Source organism: Rissa tridactyla, chromosome 2 (assembly GCF_028500815.1).
Source record: "Rissa tridactyla isolate bRisTri1 chromosome 2, bRisTri1.patW.cur.20221130, whole genome shotgun sequence".
Lineage (NCBI taxonomy): Eukaryota > Metazoa > Chordata > Aves > Charadriiformes > Laridae > Rissa > Rissa tridactyla.
Window position 1 is genome coordinate 25,293,431 of NC_071467.1, and position 20,150 is coordinate 25,313,580.

At 40.9% G+C, this 20,150-nt stretch overlaps 1 protein-coding gene across 4 annotated transcripts in view; it reads right to left on the bottom strand.

The window, feature by feature from the left end:
* Positions 1-7,323: 7,323 nt before the first annotated feature.
* Positions 7,324-20,150, bottom strand: part of CPQ (carboxypeptidase Q) — a 162,091-nt gene continuing 149,264 nt past the window's right edge. For all 4 annotated transcript variants that reach the window (XM_054192637.1, XM_054192638.1, XM_054192635.1 and 1 more), the window contains one exon: positions 7,324-9,781. In XM_054192637.1, the coding sequence (XP_054048612.1) occupies positions 9,621-9,781 (161 nt within the window). In that variant the 3' untranslated portion in view covers positions 7,324-9,620. The remainder of the gene's footprint in view (positions 9,782-20,150) is intronic.

Below are 20,150 nucleotides of genomic sequence, written 5' to 3' on the forward strand. Positions count from 1 at the left end.
CCCGCAGCTATAAGAAAATGACTGTGCGTTAAGAATAAATTGGACACTTTATTAAACTTACTCTGCAGTTTTATTATCCTAACTCTTATTGTTAAAAAAAACCCCACCCAACACTTCAAATTTGGGATATATTCCCTGTTTCCAGGCTCATGGTATTACTACACATGCTGTTTTTTATACTAACCATTTCTATTTTTTCCCCCTTCATTTTCTAGAAGTGTCTGTGCAGAACTTTGAAGGGAGACATCTACAATTTCACATGCAGAGGGTCCAATCTTTTAACCAACAGAAAATACTCCACAACGCCAAGGTTTCATCTGTTTTGAGGTCAAAAACCCCATGAAATTCTGATGTCTTTTCCATTCCAAACTGGGAATCAGTCACAGTGAAGACGGACCGCAACGGCATTCAGATTTCAGCCAAATTGAAGTATTATTCAACTGCAAGGTTAATTCACCTATGGACCGTAAATTAGAAGATGCCCAAATCTCAGCTGTTTTCAGGTTATGACCGAAGATAAAAGACATTTCATTAGAACAAAGATTGTCCCACACCTCTGGCTGCATCCAGGCTAGGAAATAGGCCTTTCTTTTTTTTAGTTTTTGACAAATTAAATCTGCACAGAAGGCATACCTTTAGGGTGTGCCAAGACCACCCAGCAAGATGGTTACAGAGGCAGAATTAGAACTTGGGAGTTCCTGGTTTATTGTCTTAAGTTAAAACCACTAGACTGAGCTTATTCTAAGGAGGGAAAAAAGTGGCCAGAAAGTAAACTTTTACAGCATGGTAGTTAATTTAAAGCTTGTTAGAATGTTGGAGATTAATGGCAACAGGAGGATTTTTGTAAAAATCAGGATAACTTTGGGAAAAAGAAAGAGTCTAATGTAACTGCTTGCTCTGCTACAGAGCAGAACACCCAACTCCATCTGCCCACATTTGCAAATGTTTTTAAAGAAATTCCTACTGACTTGACCAATGCTTATCTGAAGCTGAAATCTTTGTTTCTTTGTATTTGAAGCCAGTGTAAATCAAAGGAACTCTGGGAGCTCTTCCTACAGTTATTTTAAACTGGGCTGAGGGGTTTTTTCATAGAGGAATATAAAAGTAATAAGTTAAAAAAAAGCAGGTATTAATTTCGCTTTGTTAGTTTACAAGAATAAAGTAACAGAGGTCTTGCAAAGCGTTAGCTGATCAGCAAAATGTTTCTGCAAATAGTGCAAAACTCTATATACTTCTGGTTTTCAGGCTCATCCACTACCGTGTGAATAAACACTGCGCAATAAACCACGTTGCTACGTTTGCAACTTCTCTGAAGTTTGCCAAATCCTGGTGTCTCTCATAATCTTACACCTCAAACCAATTTAGAAGTATTGTAGCAGCAACTCTAAGACTCGCTGCTGCAGAAACACAGAGCAGCAATGTTTTCTCCATCCATCACTTCACAGATGAGGGAGGGAGGGATAAAATTTTCGTTGACACCTAATAGAGCACACACAGCAAATGTTTACTCAGTTCTTCTGCTTTGAAGACGTTGTCAAGCGCTCTGCTGACAGCCATTACTGTTCCTGCTTGTTTAGACACAGCTCTGAAACGCAGAGATATGGAACATGAAAAGTATCAGGCTTTGGTGATTTCACAGCGTGATGACAATGTTACATATTACAAATCCATTGCAAATCCAAGTCTGAAAGACATACAAGTACTGCAGTTTGAACTATAATTCAGGCTATTTGGGAGGAAAAAAGAGCCTGTGACCCTGAGCTCTTCCCGAATTTCTAGCATTTGGAGTGGGAAAAATAGTATTCACCTACAGACAGTCAGCAAGCACGAAAACTCTCCTCTCATTCCAGCTCTATGAGAGCATGGATGCAAAGGAGAACAGAACAGAACCGAATAGAATAGGCCAGACTATTTCAGTTGGAAATAGATGATACAACAATCATCTAGTCCAACTGCCTGACAAAAAATTAAAGCATGTTGTTAAGGGCATTGTCCAAATGCCTCTTAAACATGGACAGGTTTGAGGCATCGACCACCTCACTAGGAAGCCTGTTCCAGTGACTGACGACCCCCTTGGTAAAGAAATGCTTCCTAATGTCCAGCTAAACCTTCCCTGGTGCAGGTTTGAACCATTCCCACATGTCCTGTCACTGGATCCCAGGGAGAAGAGTTCAGCACCTCCCTTTCTACTTCCCCTCCTCAGGAAGCCGTAGAGAGCAATAACATCACCCTTCAGCCTCCTTTTCTCCAAACTAGACAAGCCCCAAGACCTTAGCTGCTCCTCACGGGACATTCCTTCCAGCCCTTTCTCCAGCTTTGTTGCCCTCCTCTGGAGGCATTCAAGGACCTTCACATCCTTCTTCAATGGTGGGGCCCAGAACTGCTCACAGTGCTCAAGCTGAGGCCGCAGCAACGTTGAATACAGTGGGATAATCATCTCTTCTGACCAGCTGGTTATGCCGTGGGACCTCTTAGCTGTGTAGAAAGAGGGCTTGGGTCAACCAGACACCTGGACTCTGTTCAGTGATCTTCAGTTCTCTCTAGATGAGGCCTGGAGTGATCACCCTTTCCACAGGAGCCCAGGGCAACCACGTGGGCTGAGGCGAGTGGCTGAGCTACCAACGTCTGGTTTATTATTTGTTTGCAACACGAAGATGTGGTGTCAAGAGCAGCTGTGTCATGCACTTCTAGCAAAACATTCCCAACAAATACTTTTGGCCTCACCCCATAAATTTAAGCTTACATAGTTCTGGGAACATAGCACATCCAGTGTGTTATTAAACACATAGTGGATGGAGAACCCCCTGTCCCCAGAGCCTCCTGAGGAGCAGCCTCTGCTGATACCACCACAGTTCGGAGTTTGATCAACAGAGAAAAATACACATTTTCTCCAACTTCTTTGAATCCAAGTGAACGCCCAGTGTAAAAAAACTGAAAGGAGGTTTTTCTCAATCAAAAGTCTACACTTTCTTCTATCACTTCTACTTCCTTACAACAACTTGCCAAATTAATCCTGTCTTTATAATTGCATTTTTTGTAACATTGATAGGCTGCTCTTTAATACATATGGTACTTATATAGAGTTTACTGAATTATTTAATTTACTATGTTCTCATACCTATGGAAACACTATGGTTTACCAGAGGAATGAAAAGAGCCTTCAACAACTGCACATGTCAAAAACTAAGTTCAGCTATTAACAAGCTAAAGGTATTTGTACATTAAAAAAAAACAATTTCATCGTTTCATGAAGATCTAACAAGACAACATTTTACAGTAATCTCTTCTACTGCTCATACTTATCCTCCCACCAAGCTTTCCATATATCCCAAAAGGCCCCCTGCTTGGAGGGACAGCAATATTAATGCCAGGCTGAGTTTCCAATAGAGCTGTACCCTGTTTACCATTGCAAAAAAGGCATATAGGAATTCGCAACAACTAGTGTGTTTTTGCTTCCCAACGTTTCATGTTAAAGGTTCAGGCTACATTATAAAGGCTTAAAATAACCACTTAAAATAACAGAACTCAGCACTGGGAATCGCTGCTGAAGAGAAGCATGCATCTTTTTCCAGATATTTATAGCTTTCTCTGCTTCTACAATGAGCAATTTGGAGGGGTAAAGCAGTCAACATTTTATTTCCATTCAGAAACTATGCAGTGATTTATGCCTGTTAAACTCTCCATGCTTAGATGTCTCATGACTCACTTTCTAGTAATTCCTTTTATTAAACTCAATTTACTGATGAGCTAAAGCTTGACAGTAGTCACAGAAAGAACAGCACAGCAGCTTTATTAAAAAATGTGGGTATTTTGTCATCTGCTTTTGAACAATCATATGCTGCATTGTGCATCATATTAAAAGCTGTGATACCTTTCTGTCCTAGTGATAGAAATTTAAAGCAAAATCAAACGTGATGATTTGAAATGTAAAAGAACCGGGGAAGTTGCTTTAAATACAGGCAATAAGATATGAATTCTCTGCAGCGGTATTGCTGACACATATCCATAGAAAAGACAAAAGGTATAGACGATTTAGGGTAAGTAACATACTGAATAATCACATTCAGAAAGGGGAAGTCAAGATATTCCAGAGATTATAACACGAGTCACAAAGAGCCTCAGTGAAATCACGGTTTCAAAGACTTTCCCAAAGATTGCATAGTCTGATCATAGAAATCTTATCTCAACTCCTACTAAGACTAAAGAATACAGTTGCCACTCTGTAAATCCAGAATTTTTTTGGCAACTTCTGCATATAAAGCAAAAATGAAAGGATCTTCAGGGTAAGAAAGCTTTTCCATATTATGCATCAAGAGGGAAATGTGTGAAGGATGTATTAATATGTTTTAAGATTAATATAAATGGTGTAAGGCTACTTATTTTCCTTCCAGAAATCACTAACTTGGTTAACTGACACAAAAAACATAAAAAATATTTTTTAATTTCCTTCTCTTGAATTTGCAGTCCAGATCATTGCATATGGTCAGTCAAAAATGTCACTTTTGCACAAAATTTTACAATTCAGCTTCAAAATTATCTCAGTGGCATAAACAGAAAGTATCAACTTATTTACGGGCAGGAGGGTTTGGCTGAGGTAGGAACTTTGTTATCCTTAACTTAGCTTCTGGACTGACTGGTTGCGTGGCTGTTGGAAAACCATTTGACTTACTCTCTTTTCCCATGCGAAAAGATTTCCCATGATAATACGATGTGAAAGAGACTTAACATGTGTGTGATGGTCCAAAGCTATGAAATGATATATATATATAGATTGCATTTACGATGAAATGTATGTGTGCGACCATTTCGCATACATAATTGTCCCACATCATCCCTGGATGCAAAGTGCCGTTAGTTTAAACCAGATAGGCCTAATGTCCAAATTCCATTTTGAAATGGCAGTATCTGGAGGAATGATACTTCTTTTTGTTTGCCACAACAAATAGTAAATGCAAATAGTAATGCAAATGCAAATAATGGGAGTATATGTAAATGCAAACAGTAATTATGAAAAACACATTTTACAGATGAATCCTCATGCAGCTAAAAGGTGTTAACTTCTTGCTCCTGTCCTCCAATTGGACCTCACCTCTGCTATGAACTCACATTTTAAATGCATCATGTATTTTAAGACAGTGTTGTTAAATCAGGCTACACCAAACGTGGGCGCTGAACACTACTATCACCATTTAACCGTGAAACCGAGGTAGGTTCAGGTAGTGCTCCTCAACTCACCCAGCAAAGCAGGGTAAAACAGCAGTACTTGAAGCCACGGTCCCTGCCTTAGTGTTACTTTGCTCTAATTTTTGTGGTTCCTCCTCGGGAGCTTCCCTCTTTGGATTCCATAAACCTGATTTTCACTTAGTTATACAGACAGTCGTGACTGGTGATGAAAACTCATTGCACTGATAACAAAGTTCTGCCTGCCAGTAACATAGGCCAATGGTAATGGCAAGTGGTGGCCCTGGTGGAGCTGTCACCCATGTACTTCTGCATTGCTCTTTGAAGTCAACTCAGTCGCATCTTGCAGTTCCTGAGCCTCAAGGCACAACATACACAGATTTTTTCAGTTGATCAGTCATGCCTAATATCCATACAGACACTGATAAAGACAGAGGGAAATTCCGAAAAAAAACTCAGAAAATAGAAACTTAACAAAAACTAAAGGAGGTTTCTCTGTCCTGATGTGAAATCAAACGTCAAGCTAAACACAGAGCTGGTTAAAAAGTTGTGAGTGAGGCCCCTCCTCCAAGGGCAAAGAGGATTACTAAGAACAGAGGTGCCTAAAGGCCTTAATCAGGTGCTAGCACGATATATTTATTAAACAATTGTAACTAAAAATCACAGCTCCTTTGTGCAAAAGGGCTGGAGCTCCCAGAAGTAATAACCATGAAAGACTACAGTGTGCGTGTGGACGGTGCTGCCATGCATTTGCTGTAGACAGAGGATTGTAAAATAGGTAAGTTAAAACACTGCCATAAGTGTGGTGTAAAGACAAAACGAGCCACGAACGAAGTAATTTTCCTTTCTATTATACATGATCAGGCTCTCCTATCATTTAGCTGAAAAGAGAAGAAAAAAAAAATTAAGATGCTTCTCTTCCAGAAAGTCTTGAGTTTTTCCATTCAAGAGTGAGCTGCGATGCATGCATCATTAATTTCTATGCAGAAAACATTGTTCACTTCAACCAGCAATTAGTGGTAACATTTCTATCCTGTGCAGTGATGAGATTTTTATGCTAATCATTACGCAGCAGTAAATTAATCATTTGGGCACATTTAGATGGTATGTATATTTCATGAGACAGATATAGATATCAAGATCAGTTTGATATTTACTCATGGTAAATGGAAGTGTCTCAAATTGTTATGGGGGAAGCATACTAACTAAATATACAGCCAGAGATGTTTGCAGTGTAGCAGCAGCAGAAGCACTGCTTCATCTCTTGTTCCAGGAAACAGCGCTCTTTCTTCGTTTTTAATTATTTTAAGGGACGTAAAAATCTTGTGGGATCACATAGAACGGAATCGTTCAAAGAGACGCCGAAACTCCAATAACGTCTTGACACATGAAGGACAAAAGCACCAGCTCAGTTTCCTATCCTGCAATTCCTCTTTTATTACTGGCAAAATTACCTACGTTACATTATGCAGTATTGAAAAGAGACTTTTCATCAGCATTTGTGCTATAGTCTAGTCGGGTAAATGAATTATGTATTGGCCTCATCCCTCTGTAACTATGTCTGAAAGCTTTGAGTTGTAGCAGAAAGCAAGGCTACCCAGGGGCCTCCCTTCTTCTCAGCAGATGCAAGAGATCTGTAATAACTTGAGGAAAATTTTTATTTGAAATTTAAATTTTTTACATATATTTAAATACTACCGCTGTTTCTTCAACTCTCAGTGCACGGATCTTTGCAGGCAAAAAGCAATCTAGTCCAAAGCTGAGAGTGTTTTATTTTATTGGAGAGAAATGCACATATGGTCCCTTTTTCTTCGAATGTCGTCAAAGTAATTACGAAAAGCACAGATTTATGGTAGCTGACCCAGACAATAACGGTAACACAGTAATATAAATAATATCCTCAGCTATTACTTTCTCCACTAAAGTTGAGAAGATTCTCAAATACCAAAGGCGGCATGCAAGTGGAAGGCAAAATTCTGTTGGCATACCTGGATCGCGTCGGAAGTGCTCTCGAATTGAAAATTGACTAACCGATATAAGTTTAATTGCCAGCAACTAAAACAACGTAATTGCTTCACTGAGAAGGGATAAAGATGAGCTATTGCACAGAAAGTACAAAAACCCACCCGAAAAAGTAAGAAATTTATTAGCATCTCTCCATTTATTTGATCTGGTTGAATTTGATCTGGTTATCAGGACAGCACTGTGAACACCTGAACTTTTAGATTTGAGAACTATTACAGATCAGACAAAAAAGACCTGGTGAATCAAAAAGACAATGTCTTATTTTAACAAAACCTGTTTTTACATGTAAAAAGATCTTTGGGTTTCAATTTGAGACCTGAAAGATTTTTAATTTCACTCTTTATAAAAAAATAAGATGGCGATTTTGGTTTTGTAACCTTTTTTTCCAAATCCACTCTGCAGAGCTTCTCTCTAGAACTGTGTATCTGAAATTGTTGCAAAGGTTAAATTTTCTTCAGGGGCATCACGGTCTTACAACCTATGTTACGTAGCCTAGGAGCCAACGAGCAGATCTTGGGATGTGCTGTGGCACCACGGGCGTACCGCAGCGTTCTCCTCTACGGAGGGTATTCTTGACTCCAGAGATTCTCCATTTGACTTGCGGCATTGGAGAAAAACACAAATAAACCTCGTTTCCAAGTTAGCACACGTTAAGATTTGTAACAATAACTGTAACTCCATGGAAAACCCTTCGGAATATCTGGCGTACAAAGTGGCATACCTTGAGGGAAAAAGATGTGGAACACGGTTCAGGAAACAGTCAGGAATGCTCTGTGAAGGTCAAAAGGCTGGGTTTAGAGACAGCTGAGGATCTGTCAGTGGTGAGCATCACCAGCTATGCTCTTGTCAAGCACATCAGAAAAAACAAGCACAGGCACCATGCCTTGAAAGCAGAGGAAATTTTTGCTAACTTTATTTCAACAATGGTTCTTTAAAAGAAAGAGCAGACTATCTCCAAGCAGCTTTTATGTTCCTGAAATGATTTGGAGGGAAAATTGAAATATTTAATAAATTTGATGTAAACCCGCTATTATCATGGTAAACAGATATCATGGTTATTAATTCTATAAAAATGAATGGCTCATCACTCAGCTATTGCTCACCTACAAAACTGATTAACAGCACCAGGCATTGCCTGCCGTTTGGTTTAATCCTCCGTGTTGTTAGTTGTTTGGTGTTGATTATATTGGAGCAGTTATTCACATCAGTAAATTTGTTTGTTGTAAAATTTAAAAGCACAAACAGGGATCAAGTCACAAAGAAATGAGCAGAAATCATACGCCTTAAAATATTCCCCAACACCAGTTATATCTTCTCTACAGATACCCCTGAAACTCATCTGAATATTCATAATCTTTGAGCAGGAAAAAAACCCAAACCCAAAAAACCCAAAGTATGCAAGAATCAAATTCCCAGATTAATTCCCCCGTCAAAGTGCGTATGTACGAGTATCCTCTCACCTGGCTTCCAGCAGGGGCGGGCACCCCAGCAAGAAAGGGAAGCTGGGAATGGCTTCAGCAGCCTGAATCGAAATCTGCTCTTACACTTAGTTTGGATATCAGCTGGCACGTAGTAAAGGTCACAAATCACAGCTGTGATGTCATTTCTGAAACATCACAGCATTTCAGAGAAAAACTGCCATATGAAATTCTCTGCATGTCACTACGGTGAGCCTTCCATCAGAAAGAAAAGGACACACGCAGCTTTCAATGGGGAGGTGCCTGAAGAAACACGGGAGATCTGGGAGTCCTGCGGTTGGCTTCCTGCCCTCGGTGTCCTGGTTTATCTGAGCCTCGCATGAAGGCTTCAGTAGGATTTAACAATGGGAGCGGAACGAACCATTAAAAGCCATATTATTTTAGCGTTTTGACCATTAGTTGACCATTTTACCACATATTACCATTAAAACAGTCAAGTTTAATTTGTCCTGTAACCTGAAAACTATATAGAATCTGCAGTATTATCTTAAGAGAGTAAAAAGAAATAGCTGTTTTATTAATAGTACATCATCCTAATGCATAGAGTGAAAGACAGAAAACAAACCCACAAACGTGCACACTAACTCAATTCATTAATTATTCTGATGCAACAAATTTATTTGGCATATTTTTCCTGCTGAACAGGATCTTTGCATAGAAATGATTATTATATCGTAGTCAAAGAGGTATCACACCTTCACCAGAAATCTAAAAAGTACTTAAAAGAAGAAATTTTAAGTGAAAAGCACAAACAGAAGATATCAAAACAGCAAAAAGAAACAGGAATGTTTTAAAGAGCATGTGCTTTGAGGAAAACAGACATCATAATGCACAAAATCAGGGTGAAAAATGGAATTTCCCACAGCTGTAGACCACATGCATTAGTGGACTCACAATCTTTACTGAAGAACAGACATCTTCTTTCTCACTGTTTTATTACCTTGGCAACATCTCCTCCATGTCAGCAATTACATAGGAGACAACAGTCCAAACAGCAGCACAGAGATTCATCTGGTTTGGATCCTGAACTGTCATCGTGTCCCCTTGAGAATGATGAAACCAGAAGTATTTACTGAGGTCATCACGCAAGCTGGCACCTACAGAGAAAAACGGGCAATATTCCATTATAGCAATACAAATATTTAAAGAGGAATATAAACTTGAATCCATTCCTGGGCTGTTTGTGATTAAATCCACATGCAGCTGTATAAAGCTCCATATAACAACTGCACAGAGCTGTGGTGTGTGCAGTTTGTAGGTTTTAGGTTAATTGACTTGAGTGAGCACGAGGCAGCAAAAACTCACACCGCGGAAAAGCCGACCTTCCCCCGGGAGACTCGTTTCCTCAGCAACAGTATGTATCCATTTCCCTCTAGGACTACCAGAGCCCAAGCAGGAAAATCCCTACAGTGACCCCACTTGCAGCAGTGCTTCCTCCGTTCATCCCACTGCTCCGATGAGGAGTGACAACTGAGTTATGGATCCTTTCCTTGCTGTTATTTATGTTGGGGAAAGCTTTGGAATTTGCTTCTGCTTCTGAGCCTCTGCTCATCACAAGGATGTGCTGTTTTAGAGCAGTTTTCCAGATAACCTTGGGTAACCCAGACAGCCCAGGACTACGTGACCCTCGCAGTCAGGAGTCCTCATCAGCCAGGGCAGAAGCAAGTTGGGTGAAACCACAGTGCATCCCATTCAGGAATAACTGACTCCCTCTGGGGGCACACAGGTAGGGAAAGGACTACTCTTCCCCAGCCCAGGTGGGCTCAGGAAGCACAAATAATGCCGGTGAGGCATTACTCAAGGCCCCAAGGCAAACCAAAGCCCAGAGGAGCCAGAGAAGCTGCTGCCCCACCAGGCGCTGCAGCAGAGACAGCAGTGGGGTATTTTCACGCTGGCCATTCTCCGCCTGGTCCGGTCGCCACCAACCCTCTCTGCCTCCCCGTCCCCTTGCAATTTTTCCTTTACCAGTTCATTATCTCTGCCTCTTCTTCTCTGGTTTTATCAGCCTCCATCTGCTTTGGTTTAATGTCAACAACCCTCTCATCATAGCAGAACTCCACCCCAAAGTTGGAAAATAATTTTCCCCCACCATGCCGCTTCACTGCTTGCAATTCCTTTGTGTTGATGCCCTTGGTCTGCCTGCGGATTGGGGCTAGGAGGTGCACAGCTCCCACCCAGCACAAGTGGACCCCCACCTCGCTTGGTCATCCAGCCCGGAGAACAAGCACTGATGCGAATTCATGAGTACGAGCTGTGGGCCCCAGGCGGAAACACTGACTGAGGCTACTCCTACCGTGCCAAGTAAGACAGAAAGAAAACCCCCCGGACCGTTTGATTATAAAGATGAAGTAAATAAATTATTCATGTATTTATTTACACGCAGTGGAAATCAGTAAGAGATGATGAGGGCTTTGATAAACTCATGTGTGCTCATAAGGCTTACAGTTATGATTTTTCTTGGTTTCCCTGAGATGCCTGAAGCCTTTGAAGAGAATGAAAGCAAAATTTCTCACAGCGTAACTGTACATTCCTGTAATACATATCTTTTGATCACTCATATAGCCATTCAGGACGGAGTCCAGCTCTCACCGTGGTTAACAGGCATGTTTCTGTGGCTGTAATGGGAACTGACTTGGACTACTTGTTTCACGGCTATTTTAGAGAAAAGGAAGAGAAAGGTAATGCATTTTATAATTCCATCCAAGATTAAGATCCCTTCATGAGAGAGATGGTACGCAGAAAGACCAAATGCTGTAGCATATGGTTATACAGTATTGTGACTGATTTTATTATAAGAAGCTCTTCTTGCTCCTAAGAGGCTTGTTTGTTACTGATTTGAGGCAATGCAATCCCACAGAAGTCACCGGGTAGGTTACAGGTGCTGAATTACGTTCCAATAATTCTAGCATTGGATTTATGTCAACTCGTATTCACTTTTAAAATTTGATTCTGAATTCTTTTAAATATATACAACCATAAAAGGGCTGAACTATGATAAATTCTTTAACTGATGGACTTGTGCACTACAGACACATTAGAAGTTAAGCCACTGAGGCAAAGCCATTACAATTTTTGAACACTTTTATAAGACTCAAGACAAAAATTGGTTGCCTGGATTTTGTTGTAGACATTTCAGTAATCATAGTAACTATAGATTTACCGAGTAGTGTTTTATGTCTGTGAATGGAACAAGGATAAACGTCCTTTGTTTAGTAACGTTTAACTCCCTGAAATGCTGAAACAGATTTGTTTCTCTGAATTGATCTTAAAAATCAGAAAATGACCTGGCTTTGGCATCAAGCGATGACTGCGCAAGAAACATCAGAGTGTGTGAGGAGAGAGAATATTGAAGGCACCCTAAACTGGCCGTGCTGTCTCTTTCATGTCTTGGGCTAGCATTGAAGTCAATGACCTGCAAACATCTTGTGAGACTAAGGGAAAGACCCTAAGAAAGCAGTTTTACCCTACACAATTAGAAACAAAAGTGAAAATCCATGTTCTTGGCGTTGAGCACAAGAACAGTTTCCAGCCGAGAGCCCTACGCAAGCCTCTAGACATGAAACAACCTAGGGCACAGATATGACTGCAAGTAATTTTCACGTCTCCTGCTCCAAATTTGAGACTTCTCCATGTTGATGTTAGCTGCCTGGAGACACTTATGGCTTCCAGAGGTCACCAGGCTGCAGCAAGACACTGAGCAGCACCCTTTTGCCAGCAAATACGTCCAGGACTAAGATCAACCCCTGCAGACGACCACGAAGAGGGAAGTTCTGCAGGGCTCTGTGGACTGCAATCATGTTGGGTTACCTAAATAAAGCCCGTGGGATCCTACAGCCCCTTTTCTAAAAAACTATCAGAAGAAGCATGGCTGTGAGCGCAAGCAGCCATCCTCCGCAAGGCAGGGGCGGGGAGAGAAGGACTCCGCATAACGCTTCAAACAGTGAGGTTTCAAAGTCCATCGTCTGGCTGACCAAACTGCATCCTCGATAGTCCCCGTATTATTGACACTTCTCAAACAAAACTTGCCGGGAAGCCAAACATACCACTTCCAGAAGCTTGAAAGAAACTGGAAAAATTCACCTAGACGCAAGTTTTAAAATTCCAATTGCTCCAGTTTTGTTCTTTCACATAAAATTGATCTAAAGGGGGCTTTTTTTTTTTTTTCTGTTGTTACTATGTAACATTTCCCTCAGGAACAAGAGCTGGTAACAAATGGAGCTTTATTTTTGCCAGCTATATAAACTAGCAGTCAAGTAAAACAGATGAGTAGCCACGTCTGGTAGACCTGCTACAAATTACTCATTCGTCTCCATGCTAGCCACCTAAAAAGGGGATAGTACACAGCCTTACAAGAGTCTGAAAGGTCTAATTAAGTGCCTTAAAATCCTCAGATGGGAGGTGCTACGTAGGTATGTATTTAATTCTAGGTGGAACCAATACTCAAACAGAAAAACAACCGTCGGGCTGGGTGCTCGACTGTCACATTTTATGTGCTTTGCTGCTTTCCCGCGTTTGCAGAGCAAGAACACCCATAAAGAAAAAAAAAAAAGGGACGTTTGCCAAACGACCCTCTTTAATTGTCCTTTTTCAGTCTGTTCACATTCACAGTGATGCAAATCACATGAGGAACAAACACTGCGAAACTGCTTCTAGCTGGATGTAGTAGATGTTGTGGCATGGAAACAGGGGATGTTAAAAACCGCTGCCAAAAATGCTGTACTTATTATTTGAATGCATCAAAAATACTGGAAATTAAAAACCCAAAATAATTAATCATTTGCAGCTTCAATAAGATAATAAAAAGATAATTCATCGTTCCATTACAGAGTGGCAGGAAACCCTCTTTAGAAGAGTGGTCCAGTTCAGTTGCCTAATGGCAGGTATCTAGTGCCACCTGTGCCTGGTGGGACCCCTTGCCATGGGTCTGACCGAGGGTCCAGAGAAGATACATCTCATGTCCAGAGCAGCTGCTGGAGCCAAGCAGTCCCCTATTCGCTAGCACGACGTTTGTGTTTGGGGAACACAAAGCAGGGTTCTCCTTGTCGCAGCGAGGCACCGCCTTACCTGCCCTCTGTGAGAAACAGTTGTGTAAGTAGGGTCAGAGGCAAACACTCAGTAATGCCTCTGACTTCTCGGGTTGGGCTTTCTGGTTTCTTTGTTGTGGTTTTATTGTGCTTTGTTTTTCTGCTTTCGACTCCTTCTGAGATTGTTTCCTTATTATACCTAACCTATTAGTGCACGCTGAGCAGGCTGCAGATGAAACCCATTTTGTCCTCAGGTTATAAAGCAGGGCAGCACTTGCCAAACAGATCAACTTACTCCATAAATGTAATAATTCTAAAAATATGCACAACCAGCATATGTTCTTTTGTGACCAAATGCCTTGAAAACCCAGATCGCACTCTAGGGCTTGGGGTGATACTGGTGTCATCTGAGCTGACGAAATCATTAGTCACTGAGGGGTCCCCTCAGCACAGCAGGCAGGCGTCCTGGGATCAAATCCAGCTCCTAGGAAAAATATTGATACTAGGTATTGCAGGCCTGCTACACACAATTGAAATATAAATACTATTTACCCCTTTTCCCTTCCCCAAGAGCTGCACCTTCTTTTAAGACTTGCCATCTTCCAAGCTTGGCCACCAAGCGCAAGTGTTTCTTCAGGAATTGGTTCACTGTCATGTAGTTGTGAGAAAAATAACACAATGGTATAAAGCTGCACCAAAGCTGTCCATTGCTTTTTGTTTTGTTAATGTGAATTATGGTCGCTGTTACCAGAAGCAACAACCAAACGTAACAACTGTTGTCTGTCAACCTTTTGCTGCTACCGTTGCCAATCCTGCCACCTTCTCTGTTTGTCCTCTTTGTGACTTGCCTGAGGCACTGTTATGAACGTGCCATCAGGACCTTGTTTCCTAGCCCCAGATAGTGTCTAACTCACAGAGTAGGAGTAAGATATGCCACTCCTGTGCCACTGCACTGGGGGCACCATCTCCAGAAATGACATGTCTCTATCTACCCATCTGGAGCTCCTTACTGGAGTCCAGCACAGGACCGCTTAGATGATTAAGGTACTGGAGCAACCTTCATATGAAGAAAGGCTGAGAGAGCTGGGGCTGTTCAGCCTGGAGAAGAGAAGGCTCAGGAGGTATCTCATCCGTGTGTATAAACACCAGATGTGAGAGAATGAAGAAGAGGGAGCAAGGCTCTCCTCTGCAGTGTCAACTGACAAGACAAGAAACAATGACCATGAAAAAAACCACACGTAATTCCATCTGAACTCCAGAAAACACTTTTTTACTGAGAAGGTGGTCAAACACCGGCACAGGTTTCCCAGGGAGGTTGTGGAGTCTCCATCCATGGAGATACTCAAAACCTGAGTGGGCATTGTCCTGGGGAACCTGCTACAACTGACTCTGCTTGAGCAGGGCGGTTGGACGAGATGATCTGAAGAGGTGCCTGCCACTCTCAACTCTTCTGTGGGACTCTCTAACCCATGGTGCCATCTCCTTGGCTCATTCAGACATCTCTTATAACTGACACACCATAAACAAATTCTTCAAGTCAAGCTCATTCTTGTCCTGAACTTCTTTCGTGAGTCTCTTCATAACCAGCTATTTCATACCTGATTCGATGCACTGCATAAGGCAGGTAAAAGCAGCTGCTTTGGTAATTGATACTGACAGTGTATTTTCAGTAATCAGCTGTGTAAGAGTATCTTCATGAGAATGCACACACACACGTGGAGGAATTCTGAAAAACAGCCCATCCCTTCTAGCTTCTGATCTCAGCATGAAATGCACAATGTGAATATTAATTAGCTGATGACCAGAATATTTACCTGCCTTACAACATGTCCACATTAAACACCAATTCTTCACACATTAATAAACTGTCTGCCGCATTTTTTTCTTACAGACTTGAGGAGATACGATGCTGCTATTGAGATAAGAGGATGAATAAACCACAAAATGAATGATGAGCGTGTCAATGATGACCACTGCTTCTTGTCAATCACTGTCAGGCACTAATGCCTTCATATGCACTCCTGCGATAAGTCATCATTAGTTTAAACTCTCATGCCAGTTATTTAAGCATTAAAATTATTGTCATTTGTGCCGACAATGAACAGAAAATTAGTTATTGATTATCAGAATGATCACAAAGGCTGTCTCCTTAAAACACAGATATCTTCAAGGGGGATAGCATATAGTAACTCCTGAGTATTTTTTTCAGTGTAAAACATTTTGCATTACATTCTTCCCTACATTTTCTTTCTTTTTTTATATCCTGAATAGCATTTAATTGCCAAAGCAAGCCAAATAGGAGTCTTGAAGTCAATATATGTTTGCTGTACAGCCCTATCAATGGCTTTCCAGTTGTCTGCTTTCAAGTAAACTTCGCAACACAACTATTCCACGAAACTTTCAAACACATGAAATTCCCCACTGGTTGTGTAACCTCTCTTGGGTGTGCTGAATCTTCAATATTACAGTTAGATTTTTGGGATACTGACCTCTACATGTACACTGCCATATATTATTTATTAATAAAGTTTATATAATTAATAATAATTTATATAATGAATATAAATTATATAAATTAATATGCTAATGAATTACAATAATGTATAACTTTTTCAGGTTTCATTTTACAGTAGTCCCTAGAGAAGCTGACGGAATTGACACTCCACGATTTTGCACAGTATATATACCTCTCCAAATAAAAAAGACTCCAGCTCAGAAGAACATACACGCTAAACAGACAAGAGGGACTGCAGGATGAAAGAGGCATGCAGAGATGAAATGGCACGTTCATTTTCTCACAGTTGCTGAGAAAAGAATAGATGCCAGACATCTGAGCCTAGGCCAGTGCCCTGTTGAGCGAGCTGTACTACCTCCTAACAGCAAAGTTGGAAATGCTTTAACAAGGAATATTTTGCTCAATGTTTCCAAAAGTCTACGAAGCTAAAAGAAAGGCTTTGCAAGATAACTATGTGCATCTCTTGCACCTTCCAAGTACCTATGTGTTCGAGCTTCATCTCCCTGTCAAAACAAATCTGTGCACTATCAAAGATAACACAAACACCTGATCTGAAAACTTATTTTTATTTCTGCAGTGATTTTCTGGCTACAAAAGACAAATTCCTTTTATTCCCATTATTAAAGATTGCTTTTGTTTCCTGCTTTTTCCTTAAGAAATAAGGAAAACTCCTTGCCAAGTTTATTCCAATCTTGGACTTTTTAATGCCAATGACCCTATTCAGGAATGTACTAAGAAACTACAATGCCTCGGAAATAAAGCAAGACCTGAGGAAATATATATGTCCTTTTCCTTTACACTGAGTACTTGGAATTAGGGAAAAAAAAAGAGGCATCACAACCTTCAGCGCAGTTAAAAACTGCTATGTACCAGGGAAGCAAAGAATACTAAAGACAACAAGCATTCCCCTCCTCACGCCAGAGTGCTAACTCAGCTTTGTGCTCCTATGAACCGCGGGTGTGGGGGTACACATGTGTCCCTACGGCAACAGAATCAACAGCCTCTCTCTTCTCATAGCGGGAGCTGCCTCGGGCATTTTAAAAGGCCAAAACTGCAGGGCAGAGGTGGGGAGACGCATGATTCTTCCTTCAAAGGGTATGTGTCAAAGAGCTACCAAAGGAAAAGAAACAGATAAAAGATATAAACAGGAATATCATTTAATTCTCTTTTTTATTTTCATTTAGTGTCTTTTTAAAACCCAACAAAGTCACAAATATTAAATGGTCAGGCAGTAAGCCTGCTGCAACAGCAGTTCTGCCTGGGATGGGATGGCTGGAAGGTCTGTCCCATGCCACAGCCTCCTCGGTGCTGCATGGATGCCCCGCGGAGCGCCTGCCTGCTTGCACGAGGTGTTACACAGATGTTTTGTGAGAGCCGCCCTCGCTTAATTGCAGCCCTGCAGAACTATTACTGTAATGAAAACCCAATTATTGCAGACTTGTATTGCATGCATTTTGGTGCCCATATTAACCTCTTCTTTCGTGGGATAACCTGTAGTTGATAGTTGGCTTTAATGCCAATTATTTCATTACCCATTTTTCAAGTAAGCAGAGGCAATGGAGAATGCTAATGCTGTTTAGTGGAGCGCTGACAGCATTAGTTCTCCTGTCATTTAGTCTCAAATGATGAAATTACAGGCTAAGTTAGTTGAGTTTCATGGCTGCAGACACTGAAATAGTTTCCAGTACAGAGCTTATAAATAACATCAGAAGCCCTGCTGTTTCACCTCCTGAGTCATTCTCTCAAAAGTCTTTAAAATTCATGATTCAAACAACAAGGCAGAGGGAAAGCTTTCAGTCGGTTGTTTCAGTGTCTAATTAAATGAGACTACAGTGTAAGGGAGACAATATGAAGCGTGCATTATTTCTTGCTTTGCTTAATGCATTTGAGTATTAATCCTCTGGATACATTAAACAGACTAAATTACAGCTCAGGATTATCACAGTTACTTTTGCAACGCATTAACCTTTCACTCATTGTGGCAAAGGACCGGTGACAGCTGGGGATTCAATCTAAACTCGCATAAAATCCTGTGAAATGAGGTCTCAGGGAAGGAAGTTGTTCTAGTCCATAGAGCACAGGTTGACTAGGCTCTAAAATAATATCCTAAACAGCACTTGACTGGAAAAAAACCCCAACAAACAGATGAAGCTTCAACAGTAAAAGGCACCAGAAGCTCTTCCTCCACTCGTCCGCCCTCTGTCTTAAATCAGCAAGGCTCTTTTTTAAAAAAAAAGAAAATAAAAGGGTGAGTCTTTCTAGCGGGGTATTGAACAGCCAAGCACTGCCCAAACGCGACCCCATGCTTGCCGTCTGGCTACTTCTGATGGAGAGATCCTCCACAGGCTCACTAATCCCATTTTTGAATCTATTTACACCTCTGCCCATCACAGCTCCCTGAGAAAATGCACTGTGTCCCCCAGCATTTCATGGGGGCACGCTACGGTTCTCGCTTCATGAGCTGCAGAAGTAGCACCCTGCCTTTCTTTGTTCACGTTCTCCATAGCATTGATGGTTTAATACATTTTTATCACACCCTATCTCCGCAGCTTTTTCCCAAGTTGAAGACTCCTCTTCATATGGAAACTATTTAATATCTCTGCAGATACAGGCAGATGATGACTCTTCTTCTCCCTTTTCTAATTCTCTTTCACCATTCCTGAAACAAGAAGCCCAAGCTGCCCACAAACGCCAGTGTGTGAACGGATTTATGATGTGACTGCGGCGTACCATAACACCTTACCTAAGGATGCTTTCTGTTCCTTCCCTTTTCCTTCCCTGGCAGCGCGAAACTGTTTTTTACCATCCCTGGTTGGTAAACCAAACCACTACTGAGTTGACAATTTCAGACAATTATCCACAGTGATTCCCAGATCTTTCTTCTTGACAACAACTCATCTGGATCCTGTTGCTGTGTATGCATAGCCCATATACTCTGCATTTATTGACAATGAAATGTCGCTGGCTATTGTATTACTTTGGCATTTTCTAGCATGAGATTACTGTCACATTTTCACAGTCAGCATTAGTTTTGATATGAAATATTTGTAGTAGTCATCAGCAAACTTTGCAAACTTGCTATTCACTCCCTTTGCAGCTAACACTGAATTTGACAAACATCCAAAGTCCCCCAAAAAATGTGTCTGTGCAGCCTAATAAAGCCTTTCTCCATTATGAAGACTGACAATTTATTTCTACCTCCCTTTAATCAGGTATTACTCTGCAAGTGGAAAATACCTCTTATCTCACCGTAGCTTATTTCTCTAAAGGTCTTTGATCCAGGAGCTTTTGAAGACTCAACTGTACTTTGCTGACCAGATCCAACTACAAAAACGGTTATAAACTCCTCTGAAAAAGCCCTGCCAGATTGGTGAGGCATGACTTGTTTCTTCAAAAGCTACACGGACTCTTCCATTACTTTTGTATTTTCTGTCTTTGCAGCCCTAATCTTGGGTCTGTGACTACCCTGGTTTGGTGATTCACAGATCCTTATTTAGGGGATTCCCTACTTAGGGCATTTCAATTTAGAAGAGTTATATACCCGTATTAGATGTCTGTATATATATGTATACATGCTGTATATTTCAATATAGTTTACTTTATTTCTGCTGTCTTTAAAATGAGGTATATGGCTATATATATCATGTAGAGACTACTTAACATATGGCTACATACATTATGTAGAAACTACTTACCAAAGTTGATAGTTTTAAAATTGGTCGTTGGATTTATACATGCTTTATATTTTGCATGCTCTTTTAAACATAGTGTAAGAGGGATGAAAGTCATTGCAAAATTGGCACTTTCTCTAATTTAGAATTCCTTTTCATGTGTGTGTTTATGCCTCAGCTCAGCAAAGCAGTTAAAGTTTGAGCATGTGATTTATTTTAATGGCATTAAGCTTTAAATGTCACACACAAGGGTCAA